At 33.7% G+C, this 26,299-nt stretch overlaps 1 protein-coding gene across 5 annotated transcripts in view; it reads left to right on the top strand.

The window, feature by feature from the left end:
* Positions 1-26,299, top strand: part of COP1 (COP1 E3 ubiquitin ligase) — a 245,207-nt gene that overhangs the window by 161,229 nt on the left and 57,679 nt on the right. For all 5 annotated transcript variants that reach the window (XM_041753668.1, XM_041753662.1, XM_041753655.1 and 2 more), the window contains one exon: positions 24,804-24,921. In XM_041753668.1, coding sequence (XP_041609602.1) covers positions 24,804-24,921 — 118 coding nt within the window. The remainder of the gene's footprint in view (positions 1-24,803; positions 24,922-26,299) is intronic.

The raw sequence follows: 26,299 nt of genomic DNA, 5'->3' as shown, positions 1-26,299 counted from the left end.
CCACACACACTTGGGATATATGAAATAAATGATATGATTTTTCAAGAGGCCAATAAAATAATAGAACCAAAGTACAAAATCGAAATGTATTGTATGTGTGGGAGGAGTAGAATATTTGATTAATCCAAAAGAACAGGAGAGGAAAGTGTAAATAAAAGAACATAAAATGTTTGGAGTAATTAAAAAACAGAAAAAAAACTGATAGAAATTCAAATATAGCTAATTATAGTAAGTGGAAATGACTTATTTCCTCCAAATTTATTTCTTTATTTTTTTTTCCCCTCCAAATTTAAAAGCCTGGGATTAAGAAACTAGTTAAAATGTTTAAATGGTAATAATCTATTCTTTAAATGGACACATTTGAAACAAAGTTAAGGAATGGTAAATAAAAACAGTTTTATTTGGGCACAGGATTGATAGATTGGTGGAACAGAACCAGCAAGAGGCTCAGAGATGTTTGGACATTTGATACCTGGCAAAGGTGATTATTTGGAAAATACAGAATTTCCATACTCTCACAATTGTTTTGGAAATTTTAACTTTATCACATGCAGTACATAAAGTCAGTTGATCAAATGACCTAAATGTGAATAGCAAGATTCCAAAAGTATCTAGAAGATTATATGAGAGAGAATATCTTCATAATCTTATGTTAGGAAGGCTTTAAGTCACAAAAGTATAAATGATAAATGAAAGGTGAATAAACTTAAATTTGTCTATAATAAAATTAAAAACTTTTGTTCATCAGATAATACCTGAAAAAAATAATTTTTCAAAAGCCATTAATTGGGGGGAAAATCTTTAGAATACCTATAAGTGACAAAGTATTAGTATTCAGATTTCATGAAGAACTCTTTCAATTAAATAGGAAAATGATAATTATGCCCTATAGCCTTGATTCTCAAAGTATAGTCTGCATAACAGTTAGCATCAGCATTACTTAGGAACTGATAAGAAATCTACTGAATCAGAATTTCTGAAGGTGGACTCCAGAAACCTGGTGTGTTTTGTGTTTTTTGTTTTGTTTGTTTTGGTTTTTAGCAAGCTCCCCAGGTAATTCTTTATGCGCTCTAAAGTTTGAGATCCCTGCCTTAGAAAAATACGTATTTAAATAATGTATATAATAGCATTGTTTGTACATTCATACTGTGAAACACTCAGCAGTGAGAATAAATGAACTGTAGCTCCATGAATCCAGATGAATAATAAGCATAAATGTTGAATGAAAGGTAGTCACAGAAGAAGGTATAATTCTATTTGCGAACATGCAAAACAAACTATTGTTTAAGAATATATTCATTACCTCAGGAATATATAATTCAGCCACAATGATGAGAAAGGTGAATAATTATTATACAAGTATGATATTTACCTGTCTAATGGAGAAACAATGTGATCTATATAAGCTTTTTAGTTTCAGGAATAATGTATTTGTAACTAGTGTACTAGTTACATGGGGATTAAAACTTCACATACTGTATGCAGGCTATTTTTCCAAGTCAGAAAGAAAGTTTTTTTAAAAAGATGGAAAAATGTAAACTAATTTAAACAAAATGCTAAAAATTTAGCATATAGACATTTATACAAAATACCATTAAGTAGTTTATTTTTCTTGATGTCTTTTAAGATATTTCCATGGAAATTTCTTAAAGTTTTTTAATGATATCTTGGCAGTTATAAGTGAACAGATATGGTAGTCTCAAGTTTTTGTTTGTGAAAGATTGACATTTATTCAAAACTATCAATCGTTGTTTCCATTTCCAGTGGTTTATTAAGGTTTCAGGTTGAGCTATATCATTATGTTTTTTTTGTAAGCACCTACAGTTAGGATGAGTTATGTTTAAGGAAATGTTTAGAATCCGTGCAATGCCAAAGCAAGACTAGCATTGTTTATACAAATATTCACTTAATAGGAGAAGGTTTTTATGCCCTGATATGTGATTTACTTAAAGGGTTCCAGAAAATGTGTTTTTCCTTATTGAGGTTTTAAAAAATTGACTTCTACACGTGGCTTAGAGTTGTAGATTATTGAAAATTGGTCATATGAAATACTTTAAATATTTTGAAAAACCCATGTTAGAAAATTGAAATCATTTTTCTGAATTTAAACATTTATTTGGTATTTTCACATTCTGTTTATAAGGTTAGGTTTCTTTTTATACACTGTACACAGTAGAGTGGTGAATTATATGTTACAGATTATTTCTTTAGTGAGACAATTAGAATGAAGATGGAAGAAGATGCTGTGTATTATAAAGGACTACTGCAGAAAATATAAAATTTAGCCACTGGTATCTGAGTTACAGATACTCCTTAGAAACTGAAAATATTTTACTGAAGAACTTAATTAAGTGTGACCAATCTCCCTAATCCTGGGTTAAGATAGAATATATAGATTACCATGTCAGTAGTATAAACCAAGAACTTTAAAAGGCTATTTAAGCTACTTTCTTTGTATTTAGTAATTACTATCTCAAATTTTGTTACCTTCTAATGCATAAATACAGTGCTTAAACCGTTAACATTTTAAGAATCACTCTTCCTCTGTTAGTGGTTCTGAAATAATCATAAGGTATATAAACCACATTTTAGATTCTACTAATTTTACTTTAACAAAGAGCCCATTTCATTAGTCTCTTTTAATCAATATTAAGCCATTGTAAGATGCTGAAAGATTTGTTTTAGATTTTAACATTGATAGTAAATTACATTAATGGTCTGAATTCTTTACCCCTCCCCATATCTATGTGCTTTGCCATGAAACAGTGCTTTGGCATGGTGGGAAACATCCTACTCTTGACTCTGTGTTTGACTGGTGACTTGCTTTGGCCTAAGTGACGTTAGGTTGACATTGACCGGGAGTTTAAAATTTGCTGGCACAATTGGGCTTTCTTGCTCTTGCCCCTGTGCCATCATCATGAGGAGAACATGCTCAAGCTAGCTGTTGGTCCCAGGGGGAAGGAAGAAAGACACTCAGAGCAGTACCTACTTGTCCCAGCCAGATAATTCAAACTCCAGACACATAAACAAGCTGAACTGAAATCAGCCAACCCTAAGCTATCCCTCATTCCATGAGAATAAATGAAGATTGTATGGTACTAAATTTTGGAATAGTTTATTATACGGCAATTTTATGGCAATGGCTGATTAATACACTGTTCTGTGAAGTTGTATGGTATTGAATGAATAAAAGCCATTTCCCTACATAATTATCAAAGCTCTAACTAAACTTCTGCCTATAAAAAATCATTACATATATAGAATAGCAGTGATATACAGCCAGTTATTATCACCTTCACTGGCTTCTGCTTGTCTGAAAGCACAGAAAATAAATGTGCATAAAATTAGTACGTTTATACACATGCTTTAAAATTTTTTCATGTTTAGAAAGACACACTGAATGCTTGGCATGTAATGTAAAACAAAAGTCTTCAAACTGGAATAAGAACATTCTTATGGGATACTAAAAGTACTCGACTGTGTACAGAAACTTACATCTAGTTTTATATCCCAGAGTTTCATATGTCTGTTGGTATGCCTGACACTGAAACTTGAGGTATCATGCCTGTTCTCATTTCGACTTTTACAATAGCTATTGTCCTGTTTTCCAAACGAAAAGCATATCTCACGTTATTGTGGATCTTAATATGGTACATTGAATTAAGTGTGAAATACTTTAAATATTTTGAAAAACCCATGTTAGAAAATTGTTTATACAGGCTGTATAAACCTCAGGATTATCATCAAACAAGGAGACAATTCTAAATGTGGTTAGTAAAGTAACTTCCTATCATTCTTTGTCTTACAGATATTTGTATTGCGTGAAACCTCGCAATTAGAGAAAGTATGTTTTATACCATGTTATGGTACTTTTACTTTAAATATTGGTTGAGTGAAATAAAGTGGTGAAGTTTTTTCTTTAAAGGACTTCTTCCTTCTGAGTATTGTCTTAAAAAAAATCTATGCATGTTCCTTATTCTTAAGTCCTATTGGTGGAAGCAAAGCAAAGAGCCCATTAACACTAAGTATTGAATGTGGATCTTTTTATTTCAGTTGAGCAATAAACTTTGTACCCTTTTTATCCATTTATTTGTTACAGAATCAGAATTCAAAAGTGTGGTATTTATAGGGATGCATATTAACACTTTAATTTGAATTCAAGAACATAATCTGACAGAATAAATCTGGTTGTTTTTAATATATAAGTTGATGAATTAAATCTACATGGTCAGGTTTTGACAAAAAATACATATTTAAAACATAAAATAGCTGAAAAGTAAAATAGTGCATCCGAAACTCTTTTTTTTTTTTTTTTTTGGCTAAATTATATTGAAATTACAGTTTCTGCGGGTTTTGCACCCTTTTTGAGAAGATGTTAATAATTGGCATATTAATGCTGTTCCATATGCTGGTATCTGCAGTGTGAAAATCCAGAAGGCTTTGAATACCAAAAATTTATTGCTCATTTGATGACATCAGGTCTAAAGCACATATATAAAGATACATATATCCTACTTAGTGTAATTCTTCGTAAGTTTTTCGGCAGAAATATCAATATATTTGATTACAGGATGCTGACATAAACCTAAATGAGAGTGTTACATAATATGAAGCATATTTCCTGTCAAAATAGGGAAAATTCAGAATTATAAAACTTACCTGCTCTAAGTGCTTGTGATAAAGGATTGTGGCCCTGTATATTTGATTTGATTTTTGGTAAAACCACTTTAGTACTTTGCAAAAATTGTGACTTTAAATTACTCTTAATTGTTAAGTAACAGGTGCATAGTTCCAAGTCTTTGCATTCAATAAAATTGAAGATAGCCTAATCAGAATGACATGTCATTAAAATTGTTTTATGATGGTAGATTGCTATATGAATTTTGACATAACCTTGGGATTTAACACATTGAGAAAACTTTCCATTTCTATGACTATATAATTATAGAAGTAAGTGAATAATCAAAATAAGGCTGAACAATAAGAATAGAATTCTAAGAGTATATAATATTTATTTACAGTTACCAGAACAAAATGGGGACAGAGGGCACAGAGAGAGGGGATGCCATAACATCTTGGGAAGACATATATTTCCAACAAATTACTACTTTTGTTTAATAACATAATTATCAAAATGCATTGTAGTTTTTTATCAGTTGTGTACAACTAATAATTTTAATGATAATTCATATGGGAAGAATTTCTTACAATTAGAGCATTTTGGTCATAGGAAATGAAATTAAATCAGTTGGATGAATTTTATTTTCCAAGGAAAATATGAATATAAATTCAAGGAAAAGATATGTAAAAGTTTCCATTATTAAATAATAGCTTATTCATGTATTTTTTAAAGATGTTGATCATCAAATTTCTATGATATTTAGATGTCATTAGATACACTGAATGCATATTTTAAAATGTTACTACATAAATACATTACAAATGACAGCTTGCAAAATATTTATATGATGAAAATTTTTAGACAATGACTTAGAAATTTATGAGGCAGTAGTTTTTCAGTATTCTTTTAAGCAAAAAAGTAGAAGCTTTTAATCTACCTAATTGAGTAAAGATGTAAGTGGATAGTTATAGATGTTAGAGAGTCAATGATTGGGTATTACTGGTCACAAATTAGGTTCTAACTAAATGCTTGAATTGATGGATTAGTTTTTAAATAAATTATTGTACAGTATTCCATAAAAATATTTTTGTTTGTAAAGAAATAATATATTTCATGACACAAAGGAGTTTTGGTAAGATGTGGGATTTTTTTTTCATAAATTCATACATGAATCTGGAAACCTAGACCCTCTACTGTTATAAAAATATCTGTGGGTATAGAAAGAAGTTGAGCATCTCAAAAACTTTTTTGCATGTACATGCTTGCTCATGCTCTCTCTCTAGTGCTCTCTTTTTCTCTGTCAACTCCTTTCCCTTCCTTTTGTTTCTCTTCCCTACATCCTCCTTCTTCCCCCTTCTCTTTCTCCCTCTTGTATTTCTCATTTCCTTCCTTCCCTTCTGTCAGTCTCCATTTTTCTGTCTCCTCCTCCTCTTCCTTTTCCTTTCTTTTCTGTTTTTCTCTAGTCCTATCTGCCACTCAGTCCATACCAGTCACTTTCAAACCCATGTTTGGGTCTGTTCTCCATAGTTTACACATCTGTTTCCTGATTTCTTTTCCTTACCGCAAGATCACTCTTTAGTTGTTGTTAAGTCTCTCTGTCAGTTTTTTACCATTCTAGAAAACTAGGTAAATGCCTTTTTCAGATTACTAATCCAATAAAGATATCTGAGATTTTGCTGACCAAATATTCTTTGCCTCCTATGAACTTGAAATTGATTGCCTTGTATATATTCTTTCCCCTAGTCATTTTATCAGATTTTATTTCTTTTTTTTTAAATCAGATTTTATTTCTAACTGGCTATATAGTGATACTGATGTCATTGTGACAGCCAACTGATTATGAGACCAAGTTTGCCAGTATATTATATATATATATATATATATATATATATATATATATATATATATAATACCAGTCAGGATAGTTAAAAAATGGTACTGCGATATGAACAAGAAAGATGGAGCTATTACTATTATAGACTGATTTGAATGAAAAGGAACACTGCACCAGGCAGAATCAGTGTAGTTTTTTGGTAAGAGTGCAGGAATTTAGAATGTGTATTTCATAGATGTGATAAGAAAATATTGTCAAAAGATAGGCACATTGGGAGTTCTGCTTTTGCTTTGTATGTAGAAAACCACCAGAAAATGTTACTCTCATCTTAAAAACAGAAAAGGCTGTATGAGCTACAAAATTATAACTTTTCTTGACCCCTGTCAGAGAGCTGAGGTCACAAGGCATGGGAACTGAATTCCAAGGAATGACAAGCCTTTCCAAGGAAAGATGGGACACATGAACTATTCACCATTTGCAGACCACAAGAGGAAGAAGTAGCCACCATAGAAGCTGGTAAGAAGAAATGAGCTAAAATTTTAATGCATTCTTAAAAGCCAAGTATGGGTTGGCAAATATGTATGCCCGAAATACAAGGGGATTGCACACTTAACTCATATGCTCTTCTCCATCTCCTACTACTGGCTGCTAACAAGAATGAATGGGTCAGGACAGTAGCCTACATCAGGCACGCAGGAGTTCACAAAATAATCAGTCCCTACTGAAAAACCAACACAAAACTTCATCATTTCTCTGGATCATCTTCTCATATGGAGCAGAAACTTTAAGTTATTGGAAAAGGAGCAAGAAAACTTCTAGAGCCGGAATCCCGCATCAGTACACAGGAGAGATCTACTTCTACTGATAAAGTGGCATGAAACTCTGTCTTGCCTAAAATGTGTGTCAGATATGATGTAGAATTTGGCTGCTGTAATGGTGAGGGGTTGGAATCCTAAGAAGACCCCCACACGGGAAGCTCAGGCATATGAACCCTTCCTAAGATGTATGATGGACCAGATGAACTGAGATCCTCTGCTGCAAACAGAATCCTGCTACTGAAAACCCAAAAATCATCCAGAAAAGTAGCCACCACCAAAAAAAACCAAAACAGAACAAGTAAGAGCTATCTACTACTGAGGGAGGGACAGTAGCATGAAGAAGGACCCTCTTTTTGGCTCATATGCAAAAACTGGTAAAAAAGGCAAGAGTAGAACAGGAATCCAGAGAAAAATTTCTTTTGACTCAGAACCACACAAAGCACAAGGTGATAATAGCTCATGGCTGGAAAGATTTGAAGCCTGTGGTATACTTAATGGTGAATTTAACACCGAAAACTGAAATGCAGTTTAAACACTGACTAAATTGATTGATCCACTCACACTAATGGCCTGAAAGAAAAACAGCTGTACTTATTTCCAAGCAGAAATACCGTTTACTTCAGTATTTACTGTTCTGTACATGATACTTATGTTTAGTAAAAAAGTATGTGACTACAAATAGTATGAGTAAGAATTCCATTACCAAGACTCAAAAGACATTAATAGATTTATAAGTCACCCAGATGTTAGGGTATGAGACAGATTTTTAAATAACTGATTATTATGTTAAAGGATATAGTGTGAAAGGTAGACAAGATGCTTGTGAAAAGATGAAGAGTCTCAGTTGAGAGATGGAAAGTTTTTTTTTTTTTTAAGGATTTTATTTATTTATTCATGACACACACACACACACACACACACACACACACAGAGGTAGAGACACAGGCAGAAGGAGAAGCAGGCTCCATGCAGGGAGCCCGATGTGGGACTCGATCCTGGGTCTCCAGGATCAGGCCCTGGGTGGAAGGCGGCGCTAAACCACTGAGCCACCTGGGCTACCCGAGAGATGGAAAGTCTTTTTAAAAAGTGAAATGGAAATACTAAAAATATAAATCTTGATATCAAAAATGAATTTTTATGTGCTCATAAGCAAATTGGATATAATCTAAGAAAAAACAAAATGAACTTGAGGGTAGGTCAATAAAAATTATCCAGAATGAAACATCAAGGAGAGAATGGGAGGGAAAAATTGAACACAGTAGCCAAGATTTGTTGGATAATATTATACAAAAACACTTGTAATTGGCATTAAGAGAAAAGACAGAAGACATATTTGAAGAGATAAAGACACAGAATTTCCAAGACTGATGAAAAATAACAAATCACAGATACCAGAAGCTCACAGAACCTCAAACAGGATGAAATCAAAAGTAGACCAAAAATACTACTTATATCATAGGTCAAATACTAAAAACGAAGTGAAATCTTGAAGGCAGAGTGAAAGAAATTATGGAAACTGGAAGATAAAAATTATAACAGAGTTCTCATAAACTATACTGGCCAAAAATCAGTGGAGCACTGACACATTTAAAGTGCTAAAAGAAATTTAACCCAAAGTTGTATATCCAGCCAAAAAATATTTTGCAAATGAAGACAATGATTTTTTTTTTTAAATTTTATTTATTTATTCATAGAGACACACAGAGAGAGAATGAGAGGCAGAGACACAGGCAGAGGGAGAAGCAGGCTCCATGCAGAGAGCCCGACGTGGGACTCAATCCAGGGTCTCCAGGATCACGCCCTGGGCTGCAGGCGGCGCTAAACCGCTGCGCCACCAGGGCTGCCGGAAGACAATGATTTTTTTTTTTTCAAAGAACCAAAAGCTGTGTTTAACTCAGAAACTGTAATGGATATAAAATAGTAACCCTACTTGCATGGGCAGATAGATGGACAGATGATTAGGTGGTTGATGGATGAATGTATACAGAAAGATCTGCACCAAATTAAAGTTGCAGAAAATAAAAACAAGACAGCCACTTAATTTTGTATAACTCTGGAACATTGGATTCTGAATAAAAACTTGTTAGAAGACACTTGTAAAGGGAGCATCAGCACTTGGAAGCTGGTGGTGTGAAACATCTGTGAGACCAGCAGTTAAGTGGTAACTTAGTACACTCACAATGCCTAGAATGCTGTGATACTGATCAACATAAGCACATATATTCAGTGGACCTTGTACTCTCCTGTTTAACTATATCAATCTACTTGTACAATGTGAAATATGTATCTAGTGGTTTCTCACAGTCCCTGGAAGGAAAATAATTACTGATTAGAGGAGCTGGAGCTTGTAATTATTCTTAAAAAAAAAAAAAAAAGGTTTTTTTTTGTATCACACTTATCAGGGTACCTAGGATTATTTCCATTAGAATTCTAGCATTCATTTATTAACTTTACAAACACTTATTTTAAAAATCTATTTATTACTGTGCATACAAAAATAAAAATCCTACCTTTCCAGGATGTCACTGTTAGAGAAGATAGACAAGCAAATAAATTATAATACATTGTGAAAATAGGATTAGAACAGTGATTTTTGAAGTCTGAGAAACTGAAAAGTTATTTGTGTCAAGATGCTATCACAGATCTTACCAAATTATAATCTTTAGAGAGGAGACCAAGGATTTATGTTTTGAAATTACTCCTTAGCCATTTTATGTCTACCTATTCCATTCCCTTACCCTGAAACTATGGTAACTATACTAAAGATATTTACAAGTTCCTGAATTGGTTGGAACAATAATTTGGAAATGTAGATGTAATAAATAATAAAAGACTTTTATATATCATAGTAAGAATGCTTTGTTGTCTAATGAACATAATTGTACTAAAATATTAAGTGTTTTAATAGCATTTATCAAAACAAAGATCAGATCTATCCAGTAAAAGAAAAAATACTGTTTTTTTCTCATGAACTGTTACTACTGAGATAATAGTAGGATTCATTTTGATTTTGTAAAAGAGCATAAAGAAGTCATTAAGTAGACCAAGCCCCAAATCGCCATTATTTTTTTTATACTTACATTCTCCATTTTAGATTAGTTTTTCAATCATTTTCTTGCATAGAGCCTACCTAATATATTATCACTATACAAAGACTAAAAATTGGAAACACTGGTTAAAATATGGATCTGTACCTTGTGTCTGATGAAAGTGCCTCTGGAAATGGAGGGGCAGTTGTGAAACACATAAGAAGATTAGTTACTAGGCATGAGTTGAGGGTTAATCAGTTCTTTATTTTGAAACTTGTGTCGAATGGTTACATCAAAGAAAGTACTATAACTCAGAATACAGTTCTAGTTCTAACAATTTGATGGACTAAATAAATTGAAAATCCTCTGTCAACATTTTATTTATTTTAGATCAATATTATTTTAGATAAAATGTATAAAAATATTACTTTAGATGCATAGTGTACAAAGTATTGAAATCATAAAGGGTCAGAAAGAGAGCAGAATACAAAAAAACCAGAGAACTAAACCTGTTAGCTGAAGTTCTATCACTGGTTAGTGGTAGTAATAGAAAGTTGCTAGCTTCAGGGATCTAGTTGTTGGGGAGTTAGTGGGGAGGAGAAATATGGTGTGGACCTGCTTAGAGTATTGTAATTGTCTGCCTGAAGTTTCAGTAGAAACTTTGTCTTGGCCTGGGCTCTGAGTAGTGGACAGGCATTGCCTCTGAGAATTCTGTCCATGGTATAGGATGTTTCTTCTACTTGCTCCCTCCACAGAGAAATAAAGAAGAGAATTAAATAAATAATTGAATACAGTATTATAAAAAAGTCTTGTGAGCAGAGAAATTTATAAATATGGGTAAATCTTAGCTAACCTTGACTATATATAGCAACAACAATAATGGAAACATTTGGAAGTCTTAAAAACATGGAAACTAAAATCTGTACAATAATAACCCAGGTTTTGGAGGAATATTGATAAAATATAAAGCAGTGTAAGGTTTTACATTACCTGTGTAACAGTATTAATTAGCTTTGTCCTTTATGTCATATATGCATTCTAAAATTTTAATCAAAAAATAAATAAAATTTTAATCATTATCATTAAAGAATAGAAATAGGATTTCTAATTTCAAATCTACAGTGGTAAAGAAAACTCCATCTATATTAAAGAAAACTCAGTCTATAGACAGTAAGTAAGGAGGAAATGAAGAACCATAGAAAAGTCAGAGTAGGAAAAGAAAAAAGAAAAATCGGAGTAGAGATGCTTTGGTGGCTCAGCGGTTGGGCATCTGCCTTCGTCTCTGGCTCATGGCTTTGTTCGTGATTTTGGAGTTCCATGATTGAATCCCACATTGGGCTCCTTGTAGGGAGTCTGCTTCTCCCTCTGTGTTTCTGCCTCCCACCCTCCCATGAATGGACGAATAAACAAATAAAAAAATAGAGTAAATAACTAAATGAAACATAAGAATAAATAAATTTGGGCTTACTCCACATGTCTCACTGAAAACAGTAAATTGAGACATTAAATTTACCAGTTCAAAGACGAAATCACTCTGATTGGGTTATTTTATTTAAAAATTAAGACTTCTACACTAAATGTTATGCAAAAGAAACACTTCAATTTGAAGGGCACAGGAAGATTGAAATAAAGAGAGAAAATATGTTATGAAGTAAGAATTGGTGAAACTATATTTAGGGAGAACAATTAGACACTCCAGGTTAAAATAGGGTTAAAGATGATCCCAATGAAATGATAAAAGGAGTTACTTAAAAATTTTGAGGACATACATTGTAAGCCTCATGTATGTAATAAGATAACCCCAAAATAGATCAAGTAAATATGACAAATTGTAAGAGAAACTAAAATCTATTAGGAGAAAGAAATTACAAGGTACTGGAAATTTGAACAACATAGTTAACAAGTACTTAGAAGATCGAATCTGTCAACTATGGGAATCCATATTATCACACATAGATTATTTACATAAAATGATTTTTAAAAACACTTAGATTCCAGCTAACAGTGTAATACTGTTTTCAGTAGTAGAATTCAGTGATTCATCACTCCTAACAAATAACCCTTCTTAATACTTCTCACCCATCTAGGCCGTCTCCTGCCCACTTCCCTCCATCACCCTCAGTTTGTTCTGTCATTAAGAGTTTCTTAGGACTTGCTTCCCCCACCCTCCACCCCCACCCCACATGTACATCTATTTTGTTTCTTAAATTCCACAGGAGTGAAATTATACAGTATTTGTCTTTCTCTGACTTCACTTAGATTTTTTTAAATGATATTTCTTTTTTTTAAGGTTTTATTTATTGACAGAAAGAGGGAAAGCGCGAGTAGGGGGAAGGGGAGAGGGAGATGCAGCCTCCCCACTGAGCAGGATGTAGGGCTCAATCCCGGGACCCCCTGGGATCGTGACCTAAGCTGAAGGCAACACTTAACCAACTGAACCACCAGATGCCCTAATGATCTTCTTTTCAAGAAAGTTAAGCATAAAAACGAAAGAAAGAGAGTATGTATTTCAGTGCTCTTATTTCTAGTGTGGGCATGACAGATTTTATATTTCTAAAATTTAGACACCAAGATTTGGATGCCATTGCCTCTAGATTTAGATTTATGATGTTAGAACAATTTTAAAAATTCTAATTTTTAAAAGTGTCACCAAGAGGAGAGGCACCTGGGTGGCTCAGGGGTATGATCGTGGGACCTGGGAAGGAGTCCCGCATCAGGCTCCCCACAGGGAACCTGCTTCTCCCTCTGCCTATGTCTCTGTCTCTCTTTGTGTGTCTCTCATGAATAAATAAGTAAAATCTTAAAAAAAAAAAAAGTAGTACCATCAAGAAGAAAATAGATCCTTAAATTTCCCTGGTAATTCACATTTTATTATATAGAAACTTGATTCCTAGGCAGGCAAAACTGAGCGCAGGAATTTTTGCCCATAGTTTGTGTTTATTTAATATCTAAAAAACTGTGAATATTTTAGAATGTGTGGTTTAGCTCTAATCTTTATTACATTAAGATGATAATAAGACTATGTATTCCATATAATTGTTGTATATACTTTCAGGTAAATTCAAATAAACACAAATTATTTAAAACTTTTTTCTATATTTGATAACATTTTTTTCTCTATTTCCAAATGATAAGGATTACAACGATGTCATCTGGCCACTAATGTCTATGCATAGAACATTGTACTGAGTCCTTAAATGAATGTGAAAATTTAAACATTTTTCCTGTTGTCTGTCTAGTTGAGGAAAACACAAGAGAAACCTTACAGGGCAACCCATTTCTTCCATCAGAGATAATTAAAACTAACAAATCACAAACATATCCATCCAAATAGATGTTTTTGGAAACAAAGAGATGTTATTGATATTTTGAGTTGGATTTTGCAGGGAAGTGGTGATGTGTAAGTTTTTATTTGCCCCAGGGGCTTTGGAATTTAGTATTAAAAATTCATTAATTAATATGCTTTATCCCTGCAAAAAAGGATAAATACAAAAAACTAAATGAAAACATTTTTTCACATTGCTCAGTACAATTAATTCATTTCAATATTTCTTAAGATTCTTTAAGAGTTGGCAGGTAGAAAGGAATGCTGGGTAGGTAGGGAGAACAGAGGCTTAGTAAAAATGCCTCTGTTCCTATTTGGGCTATAACCGGAACAGCTCTACTTTAATCTGTTTGGTGTCCTAGGATTTTAAATAAATTAGGCAAAAGAAGACTTCCTTATTATACATGTAAACTTTTTCTAAACTGAGTCTTTTTTTTTTTAAGTTTAAAAAAAATATTTTTATGTATTTATTTGAGAGAGAGTGCACACAAACAGGGGGAGGGGGAGGGGGAAAGGGCAAAAAAGCAGGTTCCCAGGTGAGCAGAGATCCCCACATGGGGTCCAGGACCCTGAGATCATGACCTGAGCCCAAGACAGATGCTTAGCTGATTGAGCCACCCAGGCACTACTAAAAAAAGTTTTGGGAAAACATATATAATAGAATTTTTTTTAATTTTTTTAAAATTTTTATTTATTTATGATAGTCACACACAGAGAGAGAGAGAGGCAGAGACACAGGCAGAGGGAGAAGCAGGCTCCATGCACCGGGAGCCCGACGTGGGATTCGATCCCGGGTCTCCAAGATCGCGCCCTGGGCCAAAGGCAGGCGCCAAACCGCTGCGCCACCCAGGGATCCCTAGAATTTTTTTTTTAAGACAAGTTTTAGGTTCACAGCAAATTGATAGGAAGATGCAGAGATTTCCCATATACCTCCTACTCCCAAACATACACACATACCCTCATTATCAACATCCCTTTCCAGAGTGGTACATTCAATTATTTAACCTATGTTCACACATCATAATCACCTAAAGTCCATTCTTTACACTGCATTCTTGCTGTTATATATTGTATGGATTTGGATAAATGTGTAATGACATGTATTCATAATTGTAGCATCATATAGAGTATTTTCACAACTCTAAGAATATTGTCTTCCACCTTTGAGAACTTGATCAAGCTCTCCGAAAAAAATCTGACAAAATTGTGGAGGATTTTGACCGGCTCCCTCTGGAGTTTTTAATTCTCAAACTTGCTCACACTGAGCCTCCCACAGTTTATCAGTTGCAGTTCAGATTTTTATATCCAGGCACTTTTTTAATGGCAGTTTCTCTGAATGAATCACTAATTATTCATTCACCTGTCTCTTTGATCTTTAGGGTAGCAGTTAGACCTGGGCTGTCATCTTTCTTGTGAATTCTAAAGAGTTGTTGATTTCTTAATCTATTCATCTTTTATTTGTTACTAGGATAAAGTGTCAGCTTCCAAGTGCTTTATATATGAAATTGGAAGTCATTTTTGTTTGTTTTTAAATGATTTGATGATTGTGGCTTATCTAATACACAAATAGGTAATTGCTACTTTTGTCACACTGTGGCTTATAATTGCTTGTGTATCTTTTGTGGATTGGTAAGGATTAGAGGGATGATTCATAAAGTAAGGCTGCATAATAGTGAGCTAAAGTAGTCTGTCTTTCTAAGGTTCTATATAGGTTGGAACCCAGAGGTTATTATATTTGTAAAAAAATAAGCAGTGACAATTTCTGACTCGTTCTCAAATGATGAACAAAAATCTGACAACAAATTCAGAGCAAATGTTATAAAGAAATGTTCCAAAGTAGTGCATATGCATTTGTATTATGTAACTTATACTTGTTTGCTCTTTCTGTTTCCAAAGTTTAGCTGTCTTTCAGATTTCTAAGATGACTCTAATAAGATATCATCAAAGGCTTAAAGGCAGTAAAAAAAAATCATGTAATTGTTTTTAAAGTAAAAACTGTTAGCTGTATGAGGTCAATATCAGTAGCTAGTAGATGCACCAGTATATTTATTTTTAAGTTATTTTAAAATATATTTTTAAATAGTAAACTCTGCCCCCAACATGGGACTCATACTCATGACCCTGAGATGAAGAGTCGCATGGCCTACTGACTGAGCCAAACAGGAGCCCCTGGACCTGTGTATTTTTAAATACTCAGAAGTTATTTTCCCTGCCTAAGGAAAACTTTTTTTTTTTTAAAAGAGGCTCATTTATTGTCACTGGGAAAACTTTTTTAAGGATTTCTCCAGCTTGCTTTCTTATTCCAGCCCTATCATGGTAATAACCCAAAAGCTAGGACACAGATCTTTTGAAGCTCATAAGTATCTGGGAAGCCTGAAAATAGAATTTGGGGTTTTTGAAATTTGGCTTGATCTCTTTCCCACTGGCTATTGTATATTGGATTGAACCTGTTTCCTTGTATTCTTGCTTTTTAGAACACAGTTTAGAATGACTTTGTCATAATTTGCATTTAAAAACTACTCAGTTAAAAAAAAAAAAAAAACTACTCAGTTGTACTTACCTTATTGTTACTTTAGTAAAGGTAATGAACTCTTTTTTAACATTAAATTCAGTCAGGTATTTCTGCATCTATTCCAGGCAGATTATTTTCATCCTCTCACTTTAGCATATCAACAGTGATTACCTTATGAAATACTTTGTGGTATCACTATAGGAAAATTATTAATTATACCAGAAATAATTCTGTATTGATATTCCTCTTAATGATTGTGTATGTTTGGTTAAAATAGAAACAAATTTTCTTTACATTGACAAGGCCATGGGGGCAATTAACTGAGAAATCAAATTTGGCATCACCATTGGGACAGACATGGTATGCCTCCTAATGTGATGCAGTAGGAAGGAACATAATCTTTATAGTATTCTTGCCAAAAATATTGAACATGAACATAATGATGAGAAAACATTCAAATTTAAATGTGGAACATTCTACAAAACAGCTACCTGAGATGCTTCCAAAAAACTGTTAAGTTGTATATAAAACAACAACAAAAAACATAGAAACTGAATATAGTGAGTGACCCTTGAGGAAAATTAAATAAATAAATAGCTATTCAGGATTTTTTTTTAAAGACTTATTTATTTATTTATGAGAGACACAGAGTGAGAGAGGGGGCCAGAGACATAGGCAGAGGGAGAAGCAGACTCCATGCAGGAAGCCTGATGCGAGACTCGATCCTGGATTCTGGGATCACGCCCTGAGCTGTAGGCAGACACTTAACCTCAGAGCCACCCAGGCGTCCCTCTATTCAGGATATTTTTTACAATTGGGATATTTGAGTGTAGAATGCATATTAAATTATATTCTTATGTCAATGTTTCATAAGTATTAACAGTGGTATTGTAGAGAGTCGTCTTGTTTTTAGACAGTAATTTCTGATGTTTTTATGGGTAAAATATCCTGATGTTTGAAACTTACTTACAAATGGTTCATGGGGCAAAAAAAGAGTGTATTTGTTTATTTATAGAGAGAAGGCTAAAAGAAATATGGTAACCATATTTACATTTGGAGAGTCTAATTGAAAAAATACAAAGTTCAGTTCATTGTTGTCTCAACTTTTCTGCAGGTTTGAGATTTTTCACAGTAAGAACTTAGGGAGAAAGAAGAGGAATAGAAATGTGATCATATATTAAATTTTCAAATTATTAAGAGTATTTTAAAAAATGGTGGTAACACTTCAGAAAGGCTTCCCCTTTATAAAGGAAAGCCAGTTACTGAGGACTCCTCCCCCTGAAGTAAACTATTTTTGTCATAATGTTAATTAAGTTACATGGACAAATACAAATTATAACCCAGTTTTGTATGTTCCTAGTTCTTAAGTAACTTGAAGTTGAATCAAATTCTAATTAAATACAGTAAAAATAAAAATCAAAAATAGAAAAAAGAATAGCAAGATGATGGTTTAGTAACAGTAATATGATGGAGTAGTATTTGTTTTGCTGAAAATAAATCACCATTGCACAGAGCTGGTTCTGAGTATTATAGTGCAGTTTCCTTCAAGATTGCCATGTCTAAAAAAAATCTTTTCCCGTTTTATACTTAAGTCTCTCTACTACTTTTCTCATCCTAGCTACTGTAAAATCTTATAGTGTACAGTGAAATAATTTAACCTTTTCTTATATCCCTACATTTTTGTATACATTCCGTCTCCTTGTGTTGTTTATTATTAGCCTGAGAATACGTTAATATATTATTATACTGTACTGTGCTGTTTTGATTATATCAAATTGTTTTCAGCTTTTATGAAATAATTATTTTACAAAAATATTTTTCAATTTTAAATTATTAATGCAAAAGAGAAGTTTAATCTTTGTAACTGGTAAATTTAACATGGGCACAGCATTTGAAGCAGAATTTTTTTTTCCATTTTTACTTTAGCACATGTGAAACAATTTGCAGCTATACATTTATACCTCTACAGTATAAGCTAATTGCTGTCATTTGAGGTGATTACTTAATGCAATTATAATAATTTAAAAAATCTGAGAATACTTTTCCATAAAAGCAAAAAAAATACAGGCAAATTTATAAAAACTGAGCTAACTTGTGGTATATAAGCCTTGAAAACCACCAGCCTTCTAGCCACCACTAGGAAAAAAAAAAATAGGTGTGGGAACTTCTCAGAATGCCCTATTTCTAGATCATTGTCATTGTTTGACCTGACTCAAAGTCCATATGGGGAAAGACCTGGACCCAGGGTTTTGTTGAAAACAATCAGATCACAGTTATCTAAGGCTGTGATAAGAGATGGGGCAAACAGGAGTCCAGTCAAAATTTAAAAGGATATGGGCAGCAGAATAGCCACAGGGTTTCCTCGGATGTAGAATGCTTTGTGCATATTCAGGCCAGTGTGCTTTTCCAGGAAAAAAATGAAAGGACTCTAGTTGCTTGCCTTTCATTAACTCTGTATAGGTAAGAAGTGAGATTTAAAAGTTGCTGAGCTTTGAATAGGATGCCCTAACACACACCACAGGTGCCCTGGGCAAAGGATAGAAGACATACTGGCTCAAAACATTTAAGAACATTTTGTGGCTACTAAGCAATGCTGACCCAGGAGCAAACTTTATTAATCAAGGTAAAAAAAAAAATTCTTTTTTTACAAGAAAACAAATCGAAACTTAAGTGGTTTCATACATCATGGATTTACAGACTAGAGAGTCCCTTCTGGACAATTAAGTGTCAACAAAACCGACAACAAAAAGCCAAGTCACAAAAGTCCCAGGAGAGAGTGGTAGGAACTGATTTCATAGTTACCACATTATATTATCTATAATGTCTACCTTTTATAAAAAACAATAAACAAACCACCCCAAAATCAAAACTATGGGATTATGCAAAAAAGCAGGAAAAAATTAGCTAAAAGTATAACAGAGTTAGGCTTACTACAAACTTTAAAGCAGCTAATTTAAATATTCAGTGGGGATCCCTGAGTGGCGCAGCGGTTTGGCGCCTGCCTTTGGCCCAGGGCGCGATCCTGGAGACCCGGGATCGAATCCCACATCGGGCTCCCGGTGCATGGAGCCTGCTTCTCCCTCTGCCTGTGTCTCTGCCTCTCTCTCTCTCTGTGACTATCATAAATTTAAAAAAAAAAAAAAAAAATTTAAATGTATTCAGTGAATTAAAACATGATTAGGGAATGAAAGAAATAGAAAAATATGAGACTGTTCAAAAAATAAAAAACAAATAGAAATTCTGTAGTTGAAAATTATAATAACTGAAATAAAAATTCACTAGAGGAACACTTAAGCAGATTTGAACTGGCAGTGAACTTGGAGTTAAGTCAATAGTGATTATTCAGTCTAAGAATGGAGAAAAATGAATAAAGCTTTGGAAACCTGTCAGACACCATTAAAAATGCCAGCATAAACAGACTCAGAAAATAAGGGAATAGAGAAAGGGATGGAAAATATTTAAGGTAAACGGGCCAGAACTTCCCCCAAATTGTATGGAAAACATCAGTTTAGACACTCATAAACCTCTGTGAGGTCAAAGTAGAATAAACTCTATGAGACTGGCACCTAAACACATCAAATTCAAACTCCTGAAAGCAAAGAAGGGGAAAGAATCTTGGAAAACACCAAGAGAAAAGCAACTCAGCACATAAAAGCACTCCTCCATAAGATTAGCAACTTCTGGGCAGTCCAGGTGGCTCAGGGGTTTAGTGCCGCCTTAAGGCCAGGGTGTCATCCTGGAGACCCAGGATCAAGAAGCAGAGAGCCTGCTTCTCCCTCTGCCTAAGTCTCTGCCTCTCTCTGTCTCTCACGAATTAATAAAATCTTAAAAAAAACCCTAAAATCTGTGTTAGCAGCTGAAACAGTGCTTAGAAGAAATGTCCTGGTTCACTGAGTAGAGCATGTGACTCTTGATCTTGGGATTATAAATTCGATCCCCATGCGGAATTGAGAGATTACTTAAAAATAAAATCTTAAATAAAAATGTCTATCTTCAAGTGTTTGCATTAAAAAAGAGAAAGATCTTAATCTAAGCTCTTACCATAAACATCTAGAAAAAAATAATAAATGAAGCAACGGAAGGAAGGAAATAATAGGATGGGAATTAGTGAAATAACGAATAGAAACATGATAGAGAAAAAATCAGCAAAACTAAAAACTGGTTGAGTGGCAGTTGGGTGTTTCAGTTGGTTAAGCATCCAACTCTTGATATTGGCATAGGTCATCTCCGATCATGAGCTCAAGCCCCACATGGGCTCCATGCTGAATGGGGGAGCCTGCTTACAATTCTCCCTGTCCCCTTCCTCTCCCCTCCCCCTCCTCCCTTCCTACTTGCACCTACTTGCACTCTCTTAAAAAAAAAGTTGGTTCTTTGAAAAGATCAACCCATTTGGCACACTTTTAGGTAGGCTAAGAAAAAAGGAAGACACAAATCACTAAAATTAAGAATAAAAGAAACCAGGGGCTGGCTCCTAAGTGGCTTAGTATGTCAAGTGGCCAATTCCTGATTTTGCCTCAGGGTCTTGGGTTCCTTGCTCAGTGGGAAGTCTGCTTGAGATTCTTTTTCTCCCAGTGTGCCCCTTCCCCCACTCATTTGCTCCCTCTCTCTCTAAATAAAAAAATAAAATCTTAAAAAAAGAATGAAAGAAGGGGGTTTCAGATATTAAAAGGGTTACAGCAGAATACCATGAACAGCTGTATGCCAGCTTAATAATGTAAATGAAGTGAACAAATTTTATAATTCACATTATTAGAATTGACTCAAGAAGCATAAAATCAAATAGACCTATGAAAGGGGAAAAAAATTGAGTAATAACATTCCTACAAAGAACGGCAGAGACCCAAATGGCTTCCCTGGTAAATTTTATTAAATGATAAAAAATACTACTACTACTTCACAAAATCTTCCCTGAAGAATTTTCAAAACCAGAAGCCCAATATACCACACAAATAGAAAAACAGACCAGTATTCTTCAAGAATAGAGATACAGATTCCTTGTACAGAATATTAGCAAAGCAAATTCAATGGTATATTTAAAAGATTATCACTCTGATAGTGTGAAATTAATTCCAGGAGTACCAAATTTGTTTAACATCCAAAAATCAATTAATATAATATACTGTATTAATAGAATAAAGAGTTAAAACCATATAAATCATCCTAACAAACATAGAAAGGGCATTTGACAAAATCCCATACCCATTAATGATTAAAACATGTAACAAACAGCAGTAAACATCTTCAACTTGACAGGTTTCATTGAAAAACCGCAGTGAATATCTGTTACCAGTAAAAGACTGAATGCTTTTCCCCTACAAACAGGAAAAAGACATGAAGGTGCCCATTGAAAGAAAACATTAAGGGCTTTTGGGTGGCTCTGTTGGTTAAAGGGTCTGCCTTCAGCTCAGGTCATGATCCCAGTGTCCTGGGATTGAGTCCCACAATGGACTTCCTAGTCAGCAGGAGTCTGCTTCTCCTCCCTCTGCCACGCCACATGCTTGTGCGCTCTCACTCTCAAAGAAATAATCAATAAATTCATAAAAAAATATTAAACTATGCTTTTGCAGATGACACCAACCCATATGTAGAAAATTTTAGGTAATCTTTAAAAAAATTAGAACTAATAATTGTTCAGCTGGGCCACAGAATAAAGTATCAGTATTAAAAAAGTCTTTTAAAACACAATGTACAGTCCAAAAAAATAGTATGATTCTGTTCAGAATAACATCAAAAAGAATAAAATTCTTTTTTTTTAAGAATAAAATTCTTAATGAATAAATTGAATAAGGTAATTGCAACACTTGTACATTAAACATTACAAAAATATGTTAAGGGAAATAAGATGTAAATAAATGCAGAGATATTCTGTTCATAAATTGGATGACTTAATATTGTTAAGATGATAATTTTCCTAAGAATAATTTGTAGATACTACTCAATCTCTGGAAAAATAGGAGGCTTTTATCCAGGAAATGATAACCATATCCTAAAATTTATGTGGAAATGCTAATGGACAGGAATTGCCAAAAAATTTTTTTATAAAAGAACAAAGTTGAAGAACTTTTTCTACTGAATATCAAAATTATAAAGCTCTAGTTCGCTATAGGTGCGCTCAGACTGTCTTAGTAGAGCATGTGATTCTTGATCTTGAGGTTAAAAGTTTGAATCCCACAGTGTGTGTAGCAATTACTTAAAATCTTAGGGGTGTCTAGGTGGCTCAGTTGGTTAAGCATCTGACTAAGCCTAATTTTAGCTCAGGTTATGATCTCAGGGTTGTGAGCCCCACATCAAACTGCATGCTCAGCAAGCAAAGAGTCTCCTTAAGATTCTGTCTCCCTTGGTCCACCGCCCCCTCCAATAAATAAATCTTTAAAAAATAAATAAAATCTTTTTTAGAAAACAAAGCTATAGTTGTACAAGACACTGTTGCACTGGGAGGAGGTAGACATACACAAATCTCTTGATTAGGATTAAAAATCCAAAAGTCAGTTCATTTTCATCAAGGCTGCTGAAGCAGTTCATTAGAGAAAAAGTTTGTTTCCACCTCATGGTGGGACAGTTGGATGCATATCCTTTCATATGCAAGAAGATGAACTTTGACCTCTACTCCTACCATATAGAAAAATTAACTTAGAATTGATCATAGACATAAATGTAAGAACTAAAACAATCAATGCTAGAAGAAGAAAAATCTTTAAGATTTTATTTTAGTCAAAGTTTTTTATGAGGTTAAAATAGAAAAAAAAAATAAATTGGACCTCATCAAATCCAAAGCTTCTGTGCTTTAAAATATACTGCTAAGGGCAGCCCCTATGGTTCAGTGGTTTAGTGCCGCCTTCAGTCCAGGGCCTGATCCTAGAGGCCTGGGATCGAGTCCCACATCAGGCTCCCAGTATGGAGCCTGCTTCTCCCTCTGCCTGTGTCTCTGTCTCTCATGAAAAAATAAATAAAAACTTTAATAAAATAAAATAAGATAAAATATATTGTTAAGAAAATAAAAAAGACAAGCAACAGAATGGTTGGTAATATTTGTTAAAAATTTTTTTGATTGTATCCAAAATTTTCAGAGTACTCATGTAAAGGAACTGGAACCATCTTGTATCACTTGTAAGAATTTAAAATGGTAGTCAGCAGTTTGTCAATTTCTTTAAAAAATTATCACCTAATGCAGTAATTAACACTTCTTAGATATCTTAGTGAGACTTGAATACATTTTTCACAAAGCCTTGAATGTGATTGTTCATAACAGCATTATTTTTCATAACCAAAAAATGGTTTGGTTATGAAACAATACTTCACCTGGTGAGTGGGTCGACAAAATGTAGTCTATCTATACAATGGTACTACTTAGCAATAGAATGAAATGAACTAGGGACGCCTGGGTGGTTCAGCGGTTGAGCACCTGCCTTCGGCTCAGGGCATGATCCCGGCGTCCCCGGATTGAGTCCTGCATTGGGCTTGCTGAATGGAGCCTGCTTCTCCCTCTGCCTGTGTCTCTGCTTCTCTCTCTCTCTTTCTGTTTCTCTCATGAGTAAATAAATAAAATCTTAAGAAAAAAAAGGACTGAACTATTGATTTGTTACGACATCAAAAACGTTATTTGAAGTATAAGAAACCATACATTGAAGTCATGTACTATATGGCTTCATCTACATTGAATGTCCAGAAAAGGTAAATTTATTAGAAAAAGTTAGATATAGTGATTGCCTAAGGCAGTGGGTGGTAAATGAGCATGAGGCATGTTACTGGAATGAGAAAAACGTTTTATTTATTTATTTTTAAGATTTTATTTATTTATTAATGAGGGAGACAAAGAGAGTGGCAGAGACATAGGCAGAGGGAGAAGTAGGTTCCCTGTGGTAGCCCTGAGATCTTGACCTGATCCAAAGGTGGATGCTCAACCACTGAGCCACCCAGGCACCCTGAGGAAACTGTTTTAACTGTTTTAAAACTGCTACTTGGTGTACCACTGGATAAAGTTACTAAAAATCGTTGAATTGTGTAATTACAGTGAGTTGGTTTTATTATATGTAAAATGTGTCTCAAGACACACTTTTTTCAAAGGCAAATGTGGGAAATTATATAGTATTATTTTTAACCAGAAGCCTAAAATGTTAATCTGTATATTTTAAAGATTTTATTTATTTATTCATGAGACACAGAAAGGCAGAGATATAGGCAGAGGGAGAAGCGGTCTCTGTGGGGAGCCTGATGGGGCACTCAATCCCAGGACCCCAGGATCAGGACCTGAGCTGAAGGCAGATGCCCAACCACTGAGCCACCCAGGAGTCCTGTAAAATATTTATATTACCTTTTTTTTATAAGGTCGTCTAAAATGTAAGGATACATTTTAAGATTTTCGGTTACTTTGAACCTTTACTACTCTGGAATTAGAGCCAGGATCACTGGATATATCAGCGGAACTCCCTTTCAGACTGACATTGGCATGTGTATGTACTTTTTTATGCTACTATATTTCCTAGATTAAGAACAGAAGACACCCTATATCTTCCTTGTCTTTGAAAATCATTCATAGCACTTAGTTTTGTTATTACATGTTTGATACTGTCCCTGAAACCTTTGAAAAGACACCAAACCATTTAAAATGAGCTTTGCTTTTACATTTCTTCATTTACTACATTTTTCTTGTTTTATTTGTTTTAGATCACTGTGTCCACTACTATGATCTTCGTAACACTAAACAGCCAATCATGGTATTCAAGGGACACCGAAAAGCAGTCTCTTATGCAAAGTTTGTGAGTGGTGAGGAAATTGTCTCTGCGTGAGTATTACTCTCCTGAGATTGAGCTTAACCGAGAACTCTGTCGTCATTGACCGGTTTTATAATGTCACTGTGGGTATCTGTAAAGAGTAACACTGTGGTATAGCACTTTTTCATAAATAGTAGAGTTTAAAAAATAATTTGTCTAACTAAAATACATGTATATTCTGGTTTGTATTGTTCACTTTTGTATTCTCTTTATGAATAAAATCCTTATTTTATTATATAAAGAGAGTTTTTAATGCACCCCTCCTTCAACATTTGAACTTTAGATGGGATTTCAGGCACTGCTTCTCCTTAAGAGAAAATCAACAAAGTTGATGGAATAGAATAAGAAGCATTTTATCTGTTAAAGTCAATTAATATGTTTTTGTATATTTATACACTTTGTAGTACAGTAGTATTATTTATGGTTTTAGGGAATATTTGGTTGATTCTGTGTTACTTGATTTCCCTATGATTTTATGGTGAGTTTTAAATATGTTTTGAAAAGAACTAAATGTGGCTTGTTACATATCCTTTGAGAAACCTTCTGCACTAGAGAATTATAATGTAAGGTTTAATTGTCTTTTATTTTGTTTGAAGCTTAACAAGATGTCATCCAGATAAATAAATCTCAATTACCAAAATATCGTTGAGAAAGCACTTCTAACAGGCAGTCCCTTTTTTCTGTTAACCCAGTTCATAGTTCTCTTTATATTACCCTAGCATATATCCATCTTAATTTCTCCGTATTTTATTTCTTTTCACGCTTAATGATCTTTTTTTTTTTTGTTTTCTTTTCACTTAGCTCCCCACCCCACCTTAATTTCTGATCTCTACTCTTAGGAAATTATTAATACCAGTGCTTTGGCATTAATATTTGCTATCCCCCACCATATCTACCTCTCTATACTGGTTACTCTAGATTAGAAATTGGTAATTTGAATTTATTTGGCAAGGTAATTTGAACCTGAGTTACAAACAAGGGGAAAAAAAGAGAACTGAGTTTTCTAAGGCAAGATAATATAGGCAATTAGTTCACAAACCTAAATTATTGTTAACTAGTCCAAATGTATCCCATCTTTAGGAATAATAATGGTCAGTAAATAAAATTTTATTCAGATTCAATTGTAGATGGTAGATTATATGGCAAAAATATTTTTCATCAATTTCAGATTTATAAATGTTAAATTATTTTGATTTTTAGTAGTTGTAATACATATATACCTAATTGTATAAATTGAGAAATTTTAGTCAACCTTATTAATGTTTATATGTTGTTTATATTTTCACCAATCTCTTGTCCTTCTTAGGTTTTATAAATCATGATTTTTTTAAAAATATGTTTGAGGTTTAGAAGTTTTTAGAATAAATTTACCCACAAGTATATTTGGAA

Source organism: Vulpes lagopus, chromosome 1, assembly GCF_018345385.1.
Source record: "Vulpes lagopus strain Blue_001 chromosome 1, ASM1834538v1, whole genome shotgun sequence".
Lineage (NCBI taxonomy): Eukaryota > Metazoa > Chordata > Mammalia > Carnivora > Canidae > Vulpes > Vulpes lagopus.
Note: the sequence above shows the minus strand (reverse complement) of the source record. Positions and strands in the feature narration are given on the sequence as shown.